Below are 12,844 nucleotides of genomic sequence, written 5' to 3'. Positions count from 1 at the left end.
ATAGAGAAAGGGCATTCACATGGTCTCTGTGGAGACAGACTCTCAGCATTTTCAGGAGAAGGCACACTCCATAGACCGTGAATCCACACATTATTCGTGGCACCCATTCAATACAAGGTACAAGGGTGGTGACACACTATAGCGCCATCTGAGAGCCCTGGGCCTGACATAAGATCAGAAATGATGGGAAGGCCAAAAGTCCCAGCCAAGATTGAATGTGAAGGAGTCTTGATGCTGTGGAACACAATGGAGACCCCCAGATGTAATGGTGCACAGCTGGAAGAGATAATTGTGCACAGCTGTAAAGGTGCACAGCTGGAAGAGATAATTGTACACAGCTGTAAAGGTGCACAGCTGGAAGAGATAATTGTGCACAGCTGCAAAGGTGCACAGCTGGAAGAGATAATTGTGCACAACTGTAAAGGTGCACAGCTGGAAGAGATAATTGTGCACAGCTGTAAAGGTGCACAGCTGGAAGAGATAATTGTGCACAGCTGTAAAGGTGCACAGCTGGAAGAGATAATTGTACACAGCTGTATAGGTGCACAGCTGGAAGAGGTGGTGAAGATTGTTTACCCTGGGCCAGTGTGGTGGTCTGTGTTTGTTTGTTTTTTTATGAAAGCCACCCCACCCCCTACCCCCGTAGGCTCATAGGAAGTGACTATAGGCTCATTAGAAGGTGTGGCCTTGCTGGAGGAAGTGTGGGGTGAGTTTTGATGCTTCCGATGCTCAAGTCAGGCCCAGTGTCTCTCTTTTTCCTGCTGCCTGCAGACCCAGATGTAGAACTCTTGGCTCCTTCTCCAGCAGCATGTCTGCCTGCATGCCGCCATGCTTCCCGCCATGATGACAATAGACTGAAGCTCTGAATTAATTGTTGTCCTTCATAAAAAAGTTGTTGTGGTCATGGTATCTCGTCACAGCAATAAAATCCTAAGATGGCCAGTTTCCCATCCCAAACTAGAAAGAAAGACGCCCCCCTCAGGAAAGCTTAGGGGGCAAGTCACCAGCCAAGAGGACCAATGTCCTTGATAACTGCTGTGTCAGTGGCAGCCTAGACATGCTCACACACACACACACACACACCCCACTATGTACCCACACATCCGCTCTAGAACATTTCTGTTCCTGTGACTCAAACCCCAGAAGTTGTAAGTTAACCTTGACCAGAGGAGCACTTTATTGGCAACATTGCTTGCAAATTTCGTGATCGAGTCCCTGGTGTGCCGCTTCCCTCCCTTTGCTCTAAGGTATTTGTGTATCAGTATGACTAGAGTCTAGAGACATAGGATTCTGCACATGATCTGCACACACAGTAACCCCTCCAGGCTGCCCTTTCCTTCCAACCTTAGCATGTTTTTGTGTCATTCTCACAAAGGAAGCCCATCCACTGTGGGCTGAGGTTGCGTTCTCTGATCCAGCACAATGGGCCTGTCCAGACCTGTTGGAGAAGCCTGCCAGTCAGACCACCCAGAGCAGTCAGGCCTTGCTGGAAAGCCTTGCCCTTCCATAAAGCACGTTATGTCCCATGGACTGTTCCAGGCTGCAGATCCTATTTCCCTCGTCTCAGCCCAGGAAGGACAGGGAATGTGAGGCAGTCGGAGAGGAGGGACTGTAATGCCAGCGGCTCCAGGGTAAGTGCTGTATAACGGGTTATCCTTCGTCTCCTTTCTATTGCTGTAATGAGGCTCCATGATCATGGCAGCAGGCAGGTTCGCATGTGCTGGAGCAGCAGCTGAGAGTTCACATCTTGAAGCACAAGTACGAGGCAGAGGGAGACACAAACCCAATCCCAGTGCCACAGGTCCTCCAACAAGGACACACCCCCTCCGATGAGGCCACGCCCCCTCTAATGAGACCACACCCCCTCCAATGAGACCGCGCCTTCTCCAATGAGGCCACACCTCCTAATCCTTTCCAAACAGCCCCACCAACTGGGAACCAAGCATTCAAATATATGAAACCAATAGGGACCGTTCTCATTTAAACCACCATAGTCAAGAATACTGTATGAGTTTTAAAAAGACATAGATCTGATGTGGCTCAACAGGAGAGTGCTTTTGTAGGCTGGTTAGGACCTTGGGTTCAGTTCCCAGCAATGAACATAATAATGGAAACAGAAAGAATGAAAGTGTGGGAAAATATGGTGTAGGATTTTAAGGTTTGCAAGAGGCAAAAAGAGAAATCCATTTAATCCGATCTATGGAAGATGAACCTATTTTGTCTCTGTATGGCCAGTCTGAAAATGTGACCCATGTCGCGTCCAGTGCCATCTTACCTCCCTGGTCTTGGGAGCAGTCACTTCTCCCTACATAGAAGAGGAAGTCCTTGGTCCTGATGCTCCTGTTCCCACAGTCTGTCTTAAGCTTAGAATGTGACCTTCTTTTCTCAATGCTTAGCCACCCTCCACTTCCTCAGGAATAAGAGAAATATCGCCACATGCTGTGTAGACACAAAAAACAAAACAAAACAAAACAAAACAAAACAAAAAAAACCTAGTGCCTGCTTCTTGATTTCAGAAGCCTGGGAAAGCAAGCTGTAGGGAGCACGTGAGTGGAAACTCTGTGCGGTGGTTCACAGAGGTGACGCAGTCAGGACCTTGAGAACAACTCAGGAATCTGTGGCGCCAGGTGTGGTGGCAACACCTGGAGTCCAGTCCTTGGGAGCCGGAGGCTGGCTTGAATCACAGACATAACAAGATCCCATCCCGAAGGATAAAGGCTGTGTGTGAGAGATGTTTGTTGAGTGCAAAAGAGAAAAAGTATTTGCACAATTTGATCTTATTGCATTGTAAGTAGTAAATGCATGTCACCATTATACATATAGCATGACAATAATAACTGTTCTCAGAAGGCTATTCAATAACTATTCAGAAACTCTCCCAAAGATAGGAGTGTTTCCTGCATGCGTGTCTGTGTACCACGTGCATGCAGTGCCTAAGGAGGCCAGAAGAGGGCGCTTGTATCACCTGGAACTGGAGTTACTTTCCAGATGGTTGTGAGCCACCATGTGATGCTGGGACTCAAACCTGAGATCTCTAGAAGAGAAGCCAGTGCTCTTAACTGCTGAGCCATCTCTCCAGTCCCAGGTGTGTGTATATTTTTGGGATAGAATCTTAAGTAGCCCAGGCTAGTTTCAAATCAATATGTAGACCTTGAAAACCAGGTCTTCCTGCTCTCCGCCTCCCTAGCGCCAGCCAGGACACTGTTTTTTGAAAATTTTACAAACAAACAAAACCATGTTTGTTTGTGTTTGTGTTGTTCTTAAAACAGAAAAAGACCTAAAACATTTTATTTATTGTTAGTCTTTTGGGAGGAGAGAGCTCCGTTGCAAAGATTTGAATTTAGTGAGCATCTTAGGATGTTGTTATCAGTGGCTTAAAATGCTAACTTGAAGCCAGGTGTGGTGGTGCATCCTTGTAATCCCAGCATCGCAGGCTGGGCTTAGTCTCCTCTAGACAGAGACTCTTTATCTTAAATTAATCTTAAAAGAGACTCTTAGATTAATCTTAAAAGAGACTCTTTATCTTAAATGAATAACAACAGCAAACCCTAATGACTCCTTCCAGCAGAGGGCGCTCTCCCACACTCTCAAGCTGTCCCTGGTGTCGGCGGCTTGGAAAGACTTTATATAAAGTTTCACTTCAGCCCAGCTGGGAGACGCATACTTATTGGTTTGCTTGGCTTTAAATAAACTTTTCGTTTTGGAATAATTTTGGATGTACAGAATTTTTTCAAAATTAGTCCTGATTTTCCGTTTGCCCTTTGCCCAGCTGCTCTATTCGCATATTACATAACGTGCTACATTTAGCAAAGCTAAGAAATGAACTCAGTACGTTTCTACCAGCTGGACTCCCGGCTCTGTTTGGATCTCAGCAGTTTTCCAGCAGCTGGATCCAGTCCAGGATAGCACACTGCAATCGGAAACATTCCTTAAAGAAACAAGTGCATCCTAACTGTAACTTAACGTTTTGCCACTTAACATTTCGCTCGAACGTCTGTATTTTCTAACGAAAAGCAAAGTGCTTTGGAATTTAATTTCTCTTCTTATTTCCACCACAATTTAAACTTATGAAACATTCCCGGCCCCTACTTCACATCAGTTTAAATAATTCATACCTCTTCTTACGAATATTTTCCAAATATGTTTCCTCAGAAGAATGCCATAAAAAAGATGGGTGTGGCTGAGTGCTTTCATCCTGGGAGCCCCTGCCCTGTGGCAGCTATCTGTGCTATCACTGCTTCTGAGTAAGGCTTCCACTCCTCTTAGGGAAAAGAAAAGGTGAGCGCTAGCATGGAGGAGGCAGGGAAGGATAGGAAGGGATTAATATGAGCGACAATTATATACATATAATATTCATATATATAACATATATGTGTGTGTAAAGATTTATATTTTAATTTATAGTGTATCTTTACATATAGTATTTTTATATACTATAAATTATATAATCATCTATAATCACATATATTTATATATTTTACACACATATAATTATATATAATATGATATATACATATATATTTCAGCTTAAAAAAGAAGGGGTGGTACATGCCCATGACCTCAGCACTGGGACGGCTAATGCAGAAGGATGACACGTTTCATGCCAGCTTCTGCTATGTACCGAGAGCCTGTTACACAAAATTGATTGATTACTTGGTTGAAAAACAGTGACAGCCCAAGGTGTAGCTCTAGTAAGCTGGGCCAGGTGTGGTGTCTCACATGGAAAAGCACAGCTCTTGGGACTGCCTCGATTTCAAGGGCAGCCTGAGCTACAGTAAAAATTCAGACTTAACACGTGTAAGGCCCTGGGTTTCATGGTAAGTTCCCCCTCCCTGCAAAATAAAGTGGAGGTTAAGGATTCTTCAGGGGTTAGCTGGGGCTACGGTGGAGATAGTGTTAGGTTTAGTCCTGATTTACGATTGGGGCTTATCTAAGGAAACATTCTAAAGTATTTTCAATCAAGTGATTTACTTTAAAATACCAAATCAGAAGGTTGGGGAGCAGGCTGCTCCGCTGGCGGTCATTATTCTTTGCTTTTGTGTATGACTGGAAACCTTATAATCGAAGCATTTTAAAAAATGAACACTTAAAGAGCTGAACAATCCAGGCATGTCATCACACGCTGGTGACCCCAGCATTTGGGAGGTGAAAGGAGGAGGATCGAGGCCAACCTCAGCTATGTGGTGAGTTTGAGGCCAGCCTCAGCTACATGAGTCCCTGTCACAATTAATACATTCATTAACTGATTAATTAATGAAAAGAGTTGAACAGTAGAAGCTTTGCTTTCATGTGCCAATAACCTTAAACCCATTGGCTGCTTGTCAGTCTCCCATCCACAAGTACCCTCTTAGCCTAGGTTCTAGCTCTTGTGTCAGAAATACAATGTCTCCCAGGCACTGAAGGAAGAGCCCGAGGGATGGCGCAGCCTGCGCTTGCCCTGCCAGAGGCTTGAGTCAGGCATACTTGAGGCTTGGAGTGGAACCAACCATGCAATAAACACTGAGTGAAACTGAATCCAGGCTGCCTGGCAAACCCCATATTTCAAGGTGGATATTTTATGCGCACCTCTTTCTTAGTTTTATGAGTTTGCATTGGATCACCTCAGCTGTGCAGTTAATGAATAGAAGAATTACTGTTATTATTACTATTATTGGAACTACTTGTACCCGTCATTTCTAATCATAGTAATTATTATGTCTCTGTAAATCATTTCCCCCAGAATCCACAAGCCTGCATAGTAATCATGGCGTTTGTGTTTTGTTTTGTTTTGTTTGTTGTTGTTGATCATTTAACTAACTTACTAAATTAACTACCCTGCTAATAGCGACCACCTTCCTGCTTGCTGGAGTGTTGCGTCCTTTCTCCCAGCCACCAAGGCTCTGACTCTCGGCTCACTGAGCTATGAGCTGATGCGCTCTGCTCTGTGGCAGGGGTGCCATCTATCCAACCTGTTCTCTGTCTCTTTTTATCCCACAGCAGAAGTATTGGGAAGCCCTAAACTCGGAGCAGGTACGGACAAGCGTTTGGTGTCTTTCGGGAGGGACTTCCACGGCTTGTTTTTCCAATTTCTATTTTTGTTAGACTTCCTTGGATGGAGCACACGGCAATTCTTTTGGTTTAAAAATCGAAAAGGGAACCCAGTCTGGAGAAGTGTAGGACAGAACGCGGCTCAGACGTGTAGGACAGCTGTTAGCCTAGGGCAGCTTAGTCCCAGCACTGCCAAGAAAATAAATAAGAGATAAGAAAGATCAGGAGGCGGGACTCCAGGGTGCTCTCTTTCAAAGTCTTTTCTGAACCAGGGAGTATTCAGGGTAGACTGGCTCAACCAGGGAGGAGCTCGGAGAAGATGTGTGTAACCCAGTGAAGGGACACACTCAGAGAGGGTCTGTGGAATAGCTACAGGTCACAGGTGGTCTGTGGGGTGTGGCTGCGGCAGTGGTTATGAGAAACAGCCACAAGCTCCCTGCTGTCTTTCTGTGTCCTCAGGCAGCTGGCCGAGTCCTCACTTGCAATACCAGATGAGCATATTTCCCAACAGTCACCTGTGCCTGTCATCTATCACCCAGGAGTGTTTGTGACACAAGAATACATCACTCACCCAAATTAATTTATGCCTTACTTCTAATTGTGTTTTTCTAATTGCTCAGAGCATCTCAGCATGTTATCCTACAAATTCCGAAGTCAGAGATTTCAGTTGCCTTTCTAAGATTTAGTCCGCATCCAAGTGTCAGGCTGTTTCTGTTCGTGGGCGGGTGAACTAATAACTTAGTTTGAGGAGTTGGAACAGTGGCTTTCAAACATCAGAGCGTCTCAGAAGTTCTGTAATAGCTTGTTAAGATGACACACTGCGTGTCTCACCCCACCGTCAGTGTCTGCAGAGACCCTAACGTCAGCCCGACGACTGGTGGCTTGGTGCTTTCGGCGTTGATGATCCAGGGAACATTCTGAGATCTCCGACCTTGGACTCAGGTCTGGGCTCTTCATAAAAGGTGTCCTGGCCATCCTCAGAGGGCAGAACAGGTCCCTGCTTCTGCCACCGAGCACATGGCTCTGAAGATGGAGAATCTTTGCTGTATGGAAAGAGTTTGGTTAAAGGTGCCAAGTCTGCAATCACAACTATGCAGAAAGTTTGCAGAACCCCAGACAGGTACCCCAGAGGGCTGAGCTGCGTGAACCAAGTTATCTCAGTGCCAGGTTTGCAGGGTCACTGGGATACTGGGATACAGGGTTCTTTTTAGCTCTCTCTCTCTCTCTCTCTCTCTCTCTCTGTGTGTGTGTGTGTGTGTGCATGCACATGTGTATAAGATTGTACAGAATATCATGCACTTGTAGAGGCCAAGAATCATGTCTTTAACCTCTCTCCACTGTATTCTTTGAGTCACGGTCTCTCCACTAACCTTGCATTTTTCAGTGAGACTGGCAGGCAGCAGGCCCCAGCAATCCTCTTATCTCTGCCCTTCACATCACTGGGGTCACAGAGCTCCAGACTCAAGTCCTTAATGGTTGTGGGAAAAAAACAGTCTTGACACACTGAGCCATCCATCCAGCCCATTGTGGGGGGTGGTTTTTGTTTTTTGTTTTTGTTTTTTTTATTATTACCAAGAAGTAGATCTTGGCTCAGTTGTACAGGGTGAATCATTAATTGAGTTAGGCTCTTTATTCAGAACAGAGCCAAAGCTTGTGTTTTAGAGCTATGGACATTACATGAGAGCACTGAAGGTGTCCCCTGGGACTTCTCAGAAGTGATCTGTGACCACAGAGTGTCTTTCCCTGGGTGCACGTGCATGTCTGGGTCTAGGATCCTGCCCGAATAGGGAGGTCTTTCAGTCCAAGCTGACATTGCTTCCTTGAGCACTGCTTGTTTCTGGGTTTTTCTTGTTTGGGTTTGTATTTTTTGTGACAGGCTTTTGCTGTATAGTCCCATTGTCCTGGAACTCTATGTAGACATCTACAGACTGGCCTCAAACTCTGGGGTGCTTGGATTAACAGGGTGCACCACCATGCCCAGCTCTGAAGTTCTTCATCTTAAATAATGCGCAGAACCCACTCACTCTCTGCTTTGTTGTCTTTGAAGGATATTCTGCAGACAGCTCCATCTGTACTCACAGGCTCGCTTTCTAATCCTTTCTTTCAGACCTCTGCAGATTTCAAGTTGTTAGTTTTACTGGAGTCGGTGATGGCAGTATCCATCATGCTGAATCAGCTTTTTAAAAATTAAGTGTGTGCGCGTGCGCACACAGAAAATCAAGTCTGCCCCTTCATCACGTGGCTCTCGGGGACCAAGCTCGCGCTGTCAGACTTAGCACCAAACACATTTTACCCACTGAACCACCTCACTGGTCCTGAAATGGCTTTTTAGAAAATATTTACTTTATTGTCTGTATATGGACGATTTTTTTGCCTGCATGAATGTGTACCATATGCCTGTAGTGCCCAAGGAGGCCAGAAGAGGGCGCCAGGTCCTCTGGAATTGGAGTTACAGATAGTCGTGAGTTGCGCTGTAAACGCTGGGAACGGAGCCATCAGCAAGGCTCTGAGTCTACCTTTAAGTGTTTACTTTAGACAAGTCTACTGAGCCCCAAGCTGAAAGAAAAGCCTACATGGGGGTAAAGGTGGAGCTCTGCTCTGCTCTTTAGGAACTTGTCATCTCCGGGAGGGCGAGGCAGATGTCTAAAGAGAGGCCAGAGCTGTCTGTGTGCGTATGCGATGCGTGGTGTAGGTAACAAGTGAGGCCGGAAGAGTTCACTGGACTGAATCTCCAGCTTGCTGCTGGAGAAGCTGTCCCCTTGGGCTGCAGAGAGCCAAGTTGGCCTGTTCTTGTCCAGGAGTGTTTCCAGGAGGAGATTTCAGGACAGAGATCACTGAAGGAAGAGATGGGGGAGATGGAACGGGAGGCGGAGTTACTCTGTTCAAGGTGGCTGTTCTGTCAGTCCTTGACTGAAAGCTACGCTGTGTGGGGAGGAGATACCAGCGTGAGGGCAGGAGACTTAACTGAGTGCTATGACATTTGCCTCGCACGCTCAAGGTTCTGGGATCCATCCCCCACAACGCTAAAGTTAATAAAGCTATATTCTGTCTCTCGAGATCCTAGAACACAGGCCCGGCTAGCTTGTGCTTACGGATTTTTTCTTGTCTTTGCTGCGGTCATAAGACCCAGGATTTTGGGTGTTTCTTGGGGGTGGCCGGGCTATAAAAGTTGGAAAGGATCTGTCACAGCAAGATAGCTTTTCTGTCTTTTCTCCACAGTGGGACCCTGAAGATGTCAACCTTGAAAGGAAAAAGGACGCGGAACTCCTTAGAGTGCAGGTGCGCAGGGCCTCTTTGAGCCCCGTGGACTTGGCCTCTGATGACTAACATCTTCGGGAGCCAAGCCATCAGCTCGGAACTCAAAGTCGGGAGTCTGTCAGTGACTAGATGGGGACCAACCTGAGGCCACCCAGGTCAGGAATGGAAGCCGCTACAGACACTCCCCAGGGAGTGAGGAGCCCTGAGCTGTCACCTAGCATGGCTATTCTACACCATAGCTCAAAATGGAGCTGGGGACCCTGGCTCTACACATGCCCAGTTCACAGACAGAGCCTGTTTGTAAAGATGAACTTTCTTCCAAATGACAGGGGATCTAGTCCCACGCGATTCAAGCATAAATATTGTTTGCTTAACAATGGGATCGAACTCACCAAGAGCTACCATTTGGATCTCAGCAGAATGCAATTCTTCAAGACTCAACTAAGCCCAGGTGAAAGAGTGGGTCCCCCAGCCCGGAGACCGGGGTAGATGTACAGGAACTGGCTTCAGCCTTCCAGTTAACAGATCATTGGCAGGACAAAGGCAACTACTGCGTGCTCTGGAGCAGCAGGACTCCCTCCAGCCTGGCAAAATGTATGCTGAGGCTGGGTGACGGGGTCTCATGTGCTTTAAGGGGGTAGCAGAAAGCGTGCTTTGCATTCGGACACAACTCGAAGTGCACTTCCATCCTTGGGCAGGCGATTTGAGGATGATTTTAATAACGTGACCATGAGTGAGGGAATGAGTAAAGGGAATGAGGCCAGGCAGGAGCAAGCACTGGGGTGAATAAATTTTGGTTGAATGAGTTAAAACTGTCTCACGGTGGAGAACAGGAGTCAGCCTGAATCCCAGCACAGAGGGCTGCCACGAGGGGACCTGGGAACAATGCCAAGGCACACAGCTCTGCCCGCAGCTGGCCCATGACCCATCTGTGACTCAGCCGCAGCTGCCCAGTTTCTCCTGAGGGCAAGTCCCAACAGTGTGAATGAAGACTGGGGTGCCGGGGGAGATTGGTTGGTCATGCAGGTTTCTGCATGGTTCCTAAGCCCTTGGGTGACCTCTAAGACTGGAATTCAAAGCCACTTTATCTGCTCTGGGTTCTCGCTCTCTTGTGAGGTGGTTTGCTGAAGTCAGCTTTGCTCTGCTGTCTTAACCACTGAAACCATTGTGAGGAGTGGACCATGGGGGATGTGGTGACGTGGAACATTCCAGCCCGGAACATTCAAATCTAGAGGCAGGGAAGGGTGGAAATCTAGTCAAGGAAGGAGAAACCTGACGTGGCCGGCATGGCTGGTGTGACGTGGTTTTGTAAGGAGAGAGCTGGAAAAGAGCAGGCTGTGGAGGTTAGGGGGCTAGTGCTGAGTCCTGTAGCCAGGCAGGACACCAAAGCAGGAAGGTAACCGACTTGCTCAAGCAGACTACAGTTATTGAGTTTCTCACCCCTGACTTTTCATGAAGCAGAAATGTGGTCAAGGGTACAGAGTAAATGTGAGACACGTGCTTCAAGTACGTTCCTTAAACAAACAAACAAAACCAGGGACTGTAAGAGGCCAGGATAACCTCAAAATCATGGCCTTCCTACCTCGAAGCATTGCAAGTGCTGGGATTACAGGCCCCAGCAGCTGTGCCCAGTCTTTCACTGTACAGATGAGGACACACGTTTAAATACGGTATCCAAAGTATCAGCCTCACGAGTAGAAGTGGCCATAATCCATGGTAATGAAGGCCCTGCTTAAACTCCTGGAGTTTGAGGTATGTTACCCGCCAGAGATGTCTGGATGATTTAAGGAGAGAGCTTGTTACTAAGTTCTCTTAAGAGTTTGCCTGGAGGGCTGTGGCTTAGTTGGGCGAATGCTTTCCTAACACGTGCAAGGCCCTGGCTTCCAGTGCAGCATCAGGGGTAGGATGATAGACACCCGGAGTCTGGGAAGGGGAGGCAGCAGGATTAGAAGTTCAAGGTCATCTATCTTTAGCTCTGTAGCAAAGGTTGGCGTGAGATATATGAGACCCTGGAGGTGTGGGGAGAGAACAACTGTGCAGACCTTGAAGAACTAATCCCCTTAAATCCATCCAGTCACTCCAGGAAGAGGTCATGAGGACCGTCTGATGATCTATGCACTGCTGTTACACTGAGAAATGAGTTACTAGTTTAAGGAAGCTCTGGGTGGAGGAAGGGGCGTGGCTGGTCTCCTGTGCCGGGTCTGAATAAGTGTGTCGCCCTTTCTCTGCTGAGTCACGGTTTTCCCCGTCTATAACAAGAAAGGCCAAGCCTAGTGGCTCACACTTTTTGGGAAGCTGGGACAGGAGAGCTTCCACAAGTTAAAGGTCAGCCTGGCTACTGAGACCCAGTCTCAAAAGACCCACAAACCAGGCTGGGTGTGGTGGCTCATTCCTTTAATACCAGTATCTGGGAGAGAGAGAGGCAGAAGGATCTCTGAGTTCAAGGCCAGCCTGGTGTAGAGTGAGTTCCAGGACAGCCAGGGCAACATAGTGAGACCCTGTCTCAAACAAAACAAAACAAAAAACCACCACCACTGAGCTGGGGATATAACTACAGGTCGATGGTAGAACACTTCCCTAACAAGCAGGAGCCCTTGGGTTCCATCCCCATCGTGAAAATAGTTAAGACTTCCTTTTTTCTCTCATGACTATGCCAGTCAGCAGTTCACACATAAGACTAACATCTCTACACACATCCAGAAAGACACACTACATGAAGGTAAATTTCATATACACCTTGAAAATGTTTCAATTTATTTACTTATTATTATTTTGTTTTTTGTTTTTTCGAGACAAGGTTTCTCTGTATAGCCCTGGCTGTCCTGGAACTCACTTTGTAGACCAGGCTGGCCTAGAACTCAGAAATCCACCTGCCTCTGCCTCCCGAGTGCTGGGATTAAAGGCGTGCGCCACCACGCCCGGCTATTATTATTTTTTAATTAACTGGTTGGTTGGTTCTCCTGAGCCTGGGTTTCTCTGTGTAGCCCTGACTGTCCTGGAACTTGTTCTATATGGCCTTGAATACTGAGGTCCGCCTGCCTCTGCCTCCCAAGCGTCCTTGGATTAAAGGCGTTCGCCACCAACGCCTGGTTTATTTTTGTTGTTTGTTTTTAACAACTTGTGTGTGTTGCGCCTGCACTAACAGAGTGTGTATGGTGGTCCAGGTGACACTTGGTAGGTGTCAGTTCTCTTTTTCTACCATGTGGGTTCTGGGCAGCAAGCAGCTTTACCACTCCCCCCCCCCCCAATCTGCTTACATTTTATTACCTGTTTGAGATAAATAGGGGTAAAATATAGCTGAGTGGATCAGCAATACTTAACACGCACAAGACCCCGGGTTTCATTTCTAGCATCAAAAACGGGGCAGAACCTTCAGGACACTTCCCAAGTTCCCTGCGTGTTCTTTTTCCACTCCTTCACTTTTGCCTGGGCAGTCACTTATCAACTTTCTTCCACCCTCTCATCTTTTTCTGCTTACAACAAACCCAGAATTAAAAGGCAGAGGCTGTTTACGACAAACCCGGATGTGCTGAAGTGTTCAAAGCTCTTTAATTAGTGA

The 12,844-nt window shown here is 46.9% G+C and overlaps 1 protein-coding gene across 4 annotated transcripts in view; it reads left to right on the top strand.

The window, feature by feature from the left end:
* The window catches only part of Tmem44 (transmembrane protein 44), a 39,019-nt gene extending 26,819 nt beyond the window's left edge, over window positions 1-12,200 (top strand). For 2 of the 4 annotated variants that reach the window (XM_029470836.1, XM_029470838.1), the window contains exons 10-11: window positions 5,977-6,009; window positions 9,247-12,200. In XM_029470836.1, coding sequence (XP_029326696.1) covers window positions 5,977-6,009; window positions 9,247-9,354 — 141 coding nt within the window. In that variant the 3' untranslated portion in view covers window positions 9,355-12,200. The remainder of the gene's footprint in view (window positions 1-5,976; window positions 6,010-9,246) is intronic. The other 2 variants (XM_029470837.1, XM_021185409.2) reach the window with 2 other exon arrangements.
* The last annotated feature ends 644 nt before the right edge of the window (window positions 12,201-12,844 follow it).

Source organism: Mus caroli, chromosome 16 (genome assembly GCF_900094665.2).
Source record: "Mus caroli chromosome 16, CAROLI_EIJ_v1.1, whole genome shotgun sequence".
Taxonomy (NCBI): domain Eukaryota; kingdom Metazoa; phylum Chordata; class Mammalia; order Rodentia; family Muridae; genus Mus; species Mus caroli.
The sequence above is the reverse complement of the archived record's forward strand: the minus strand, read 5'-3'. Positions and strand labels throughout refer to the sequence as shown.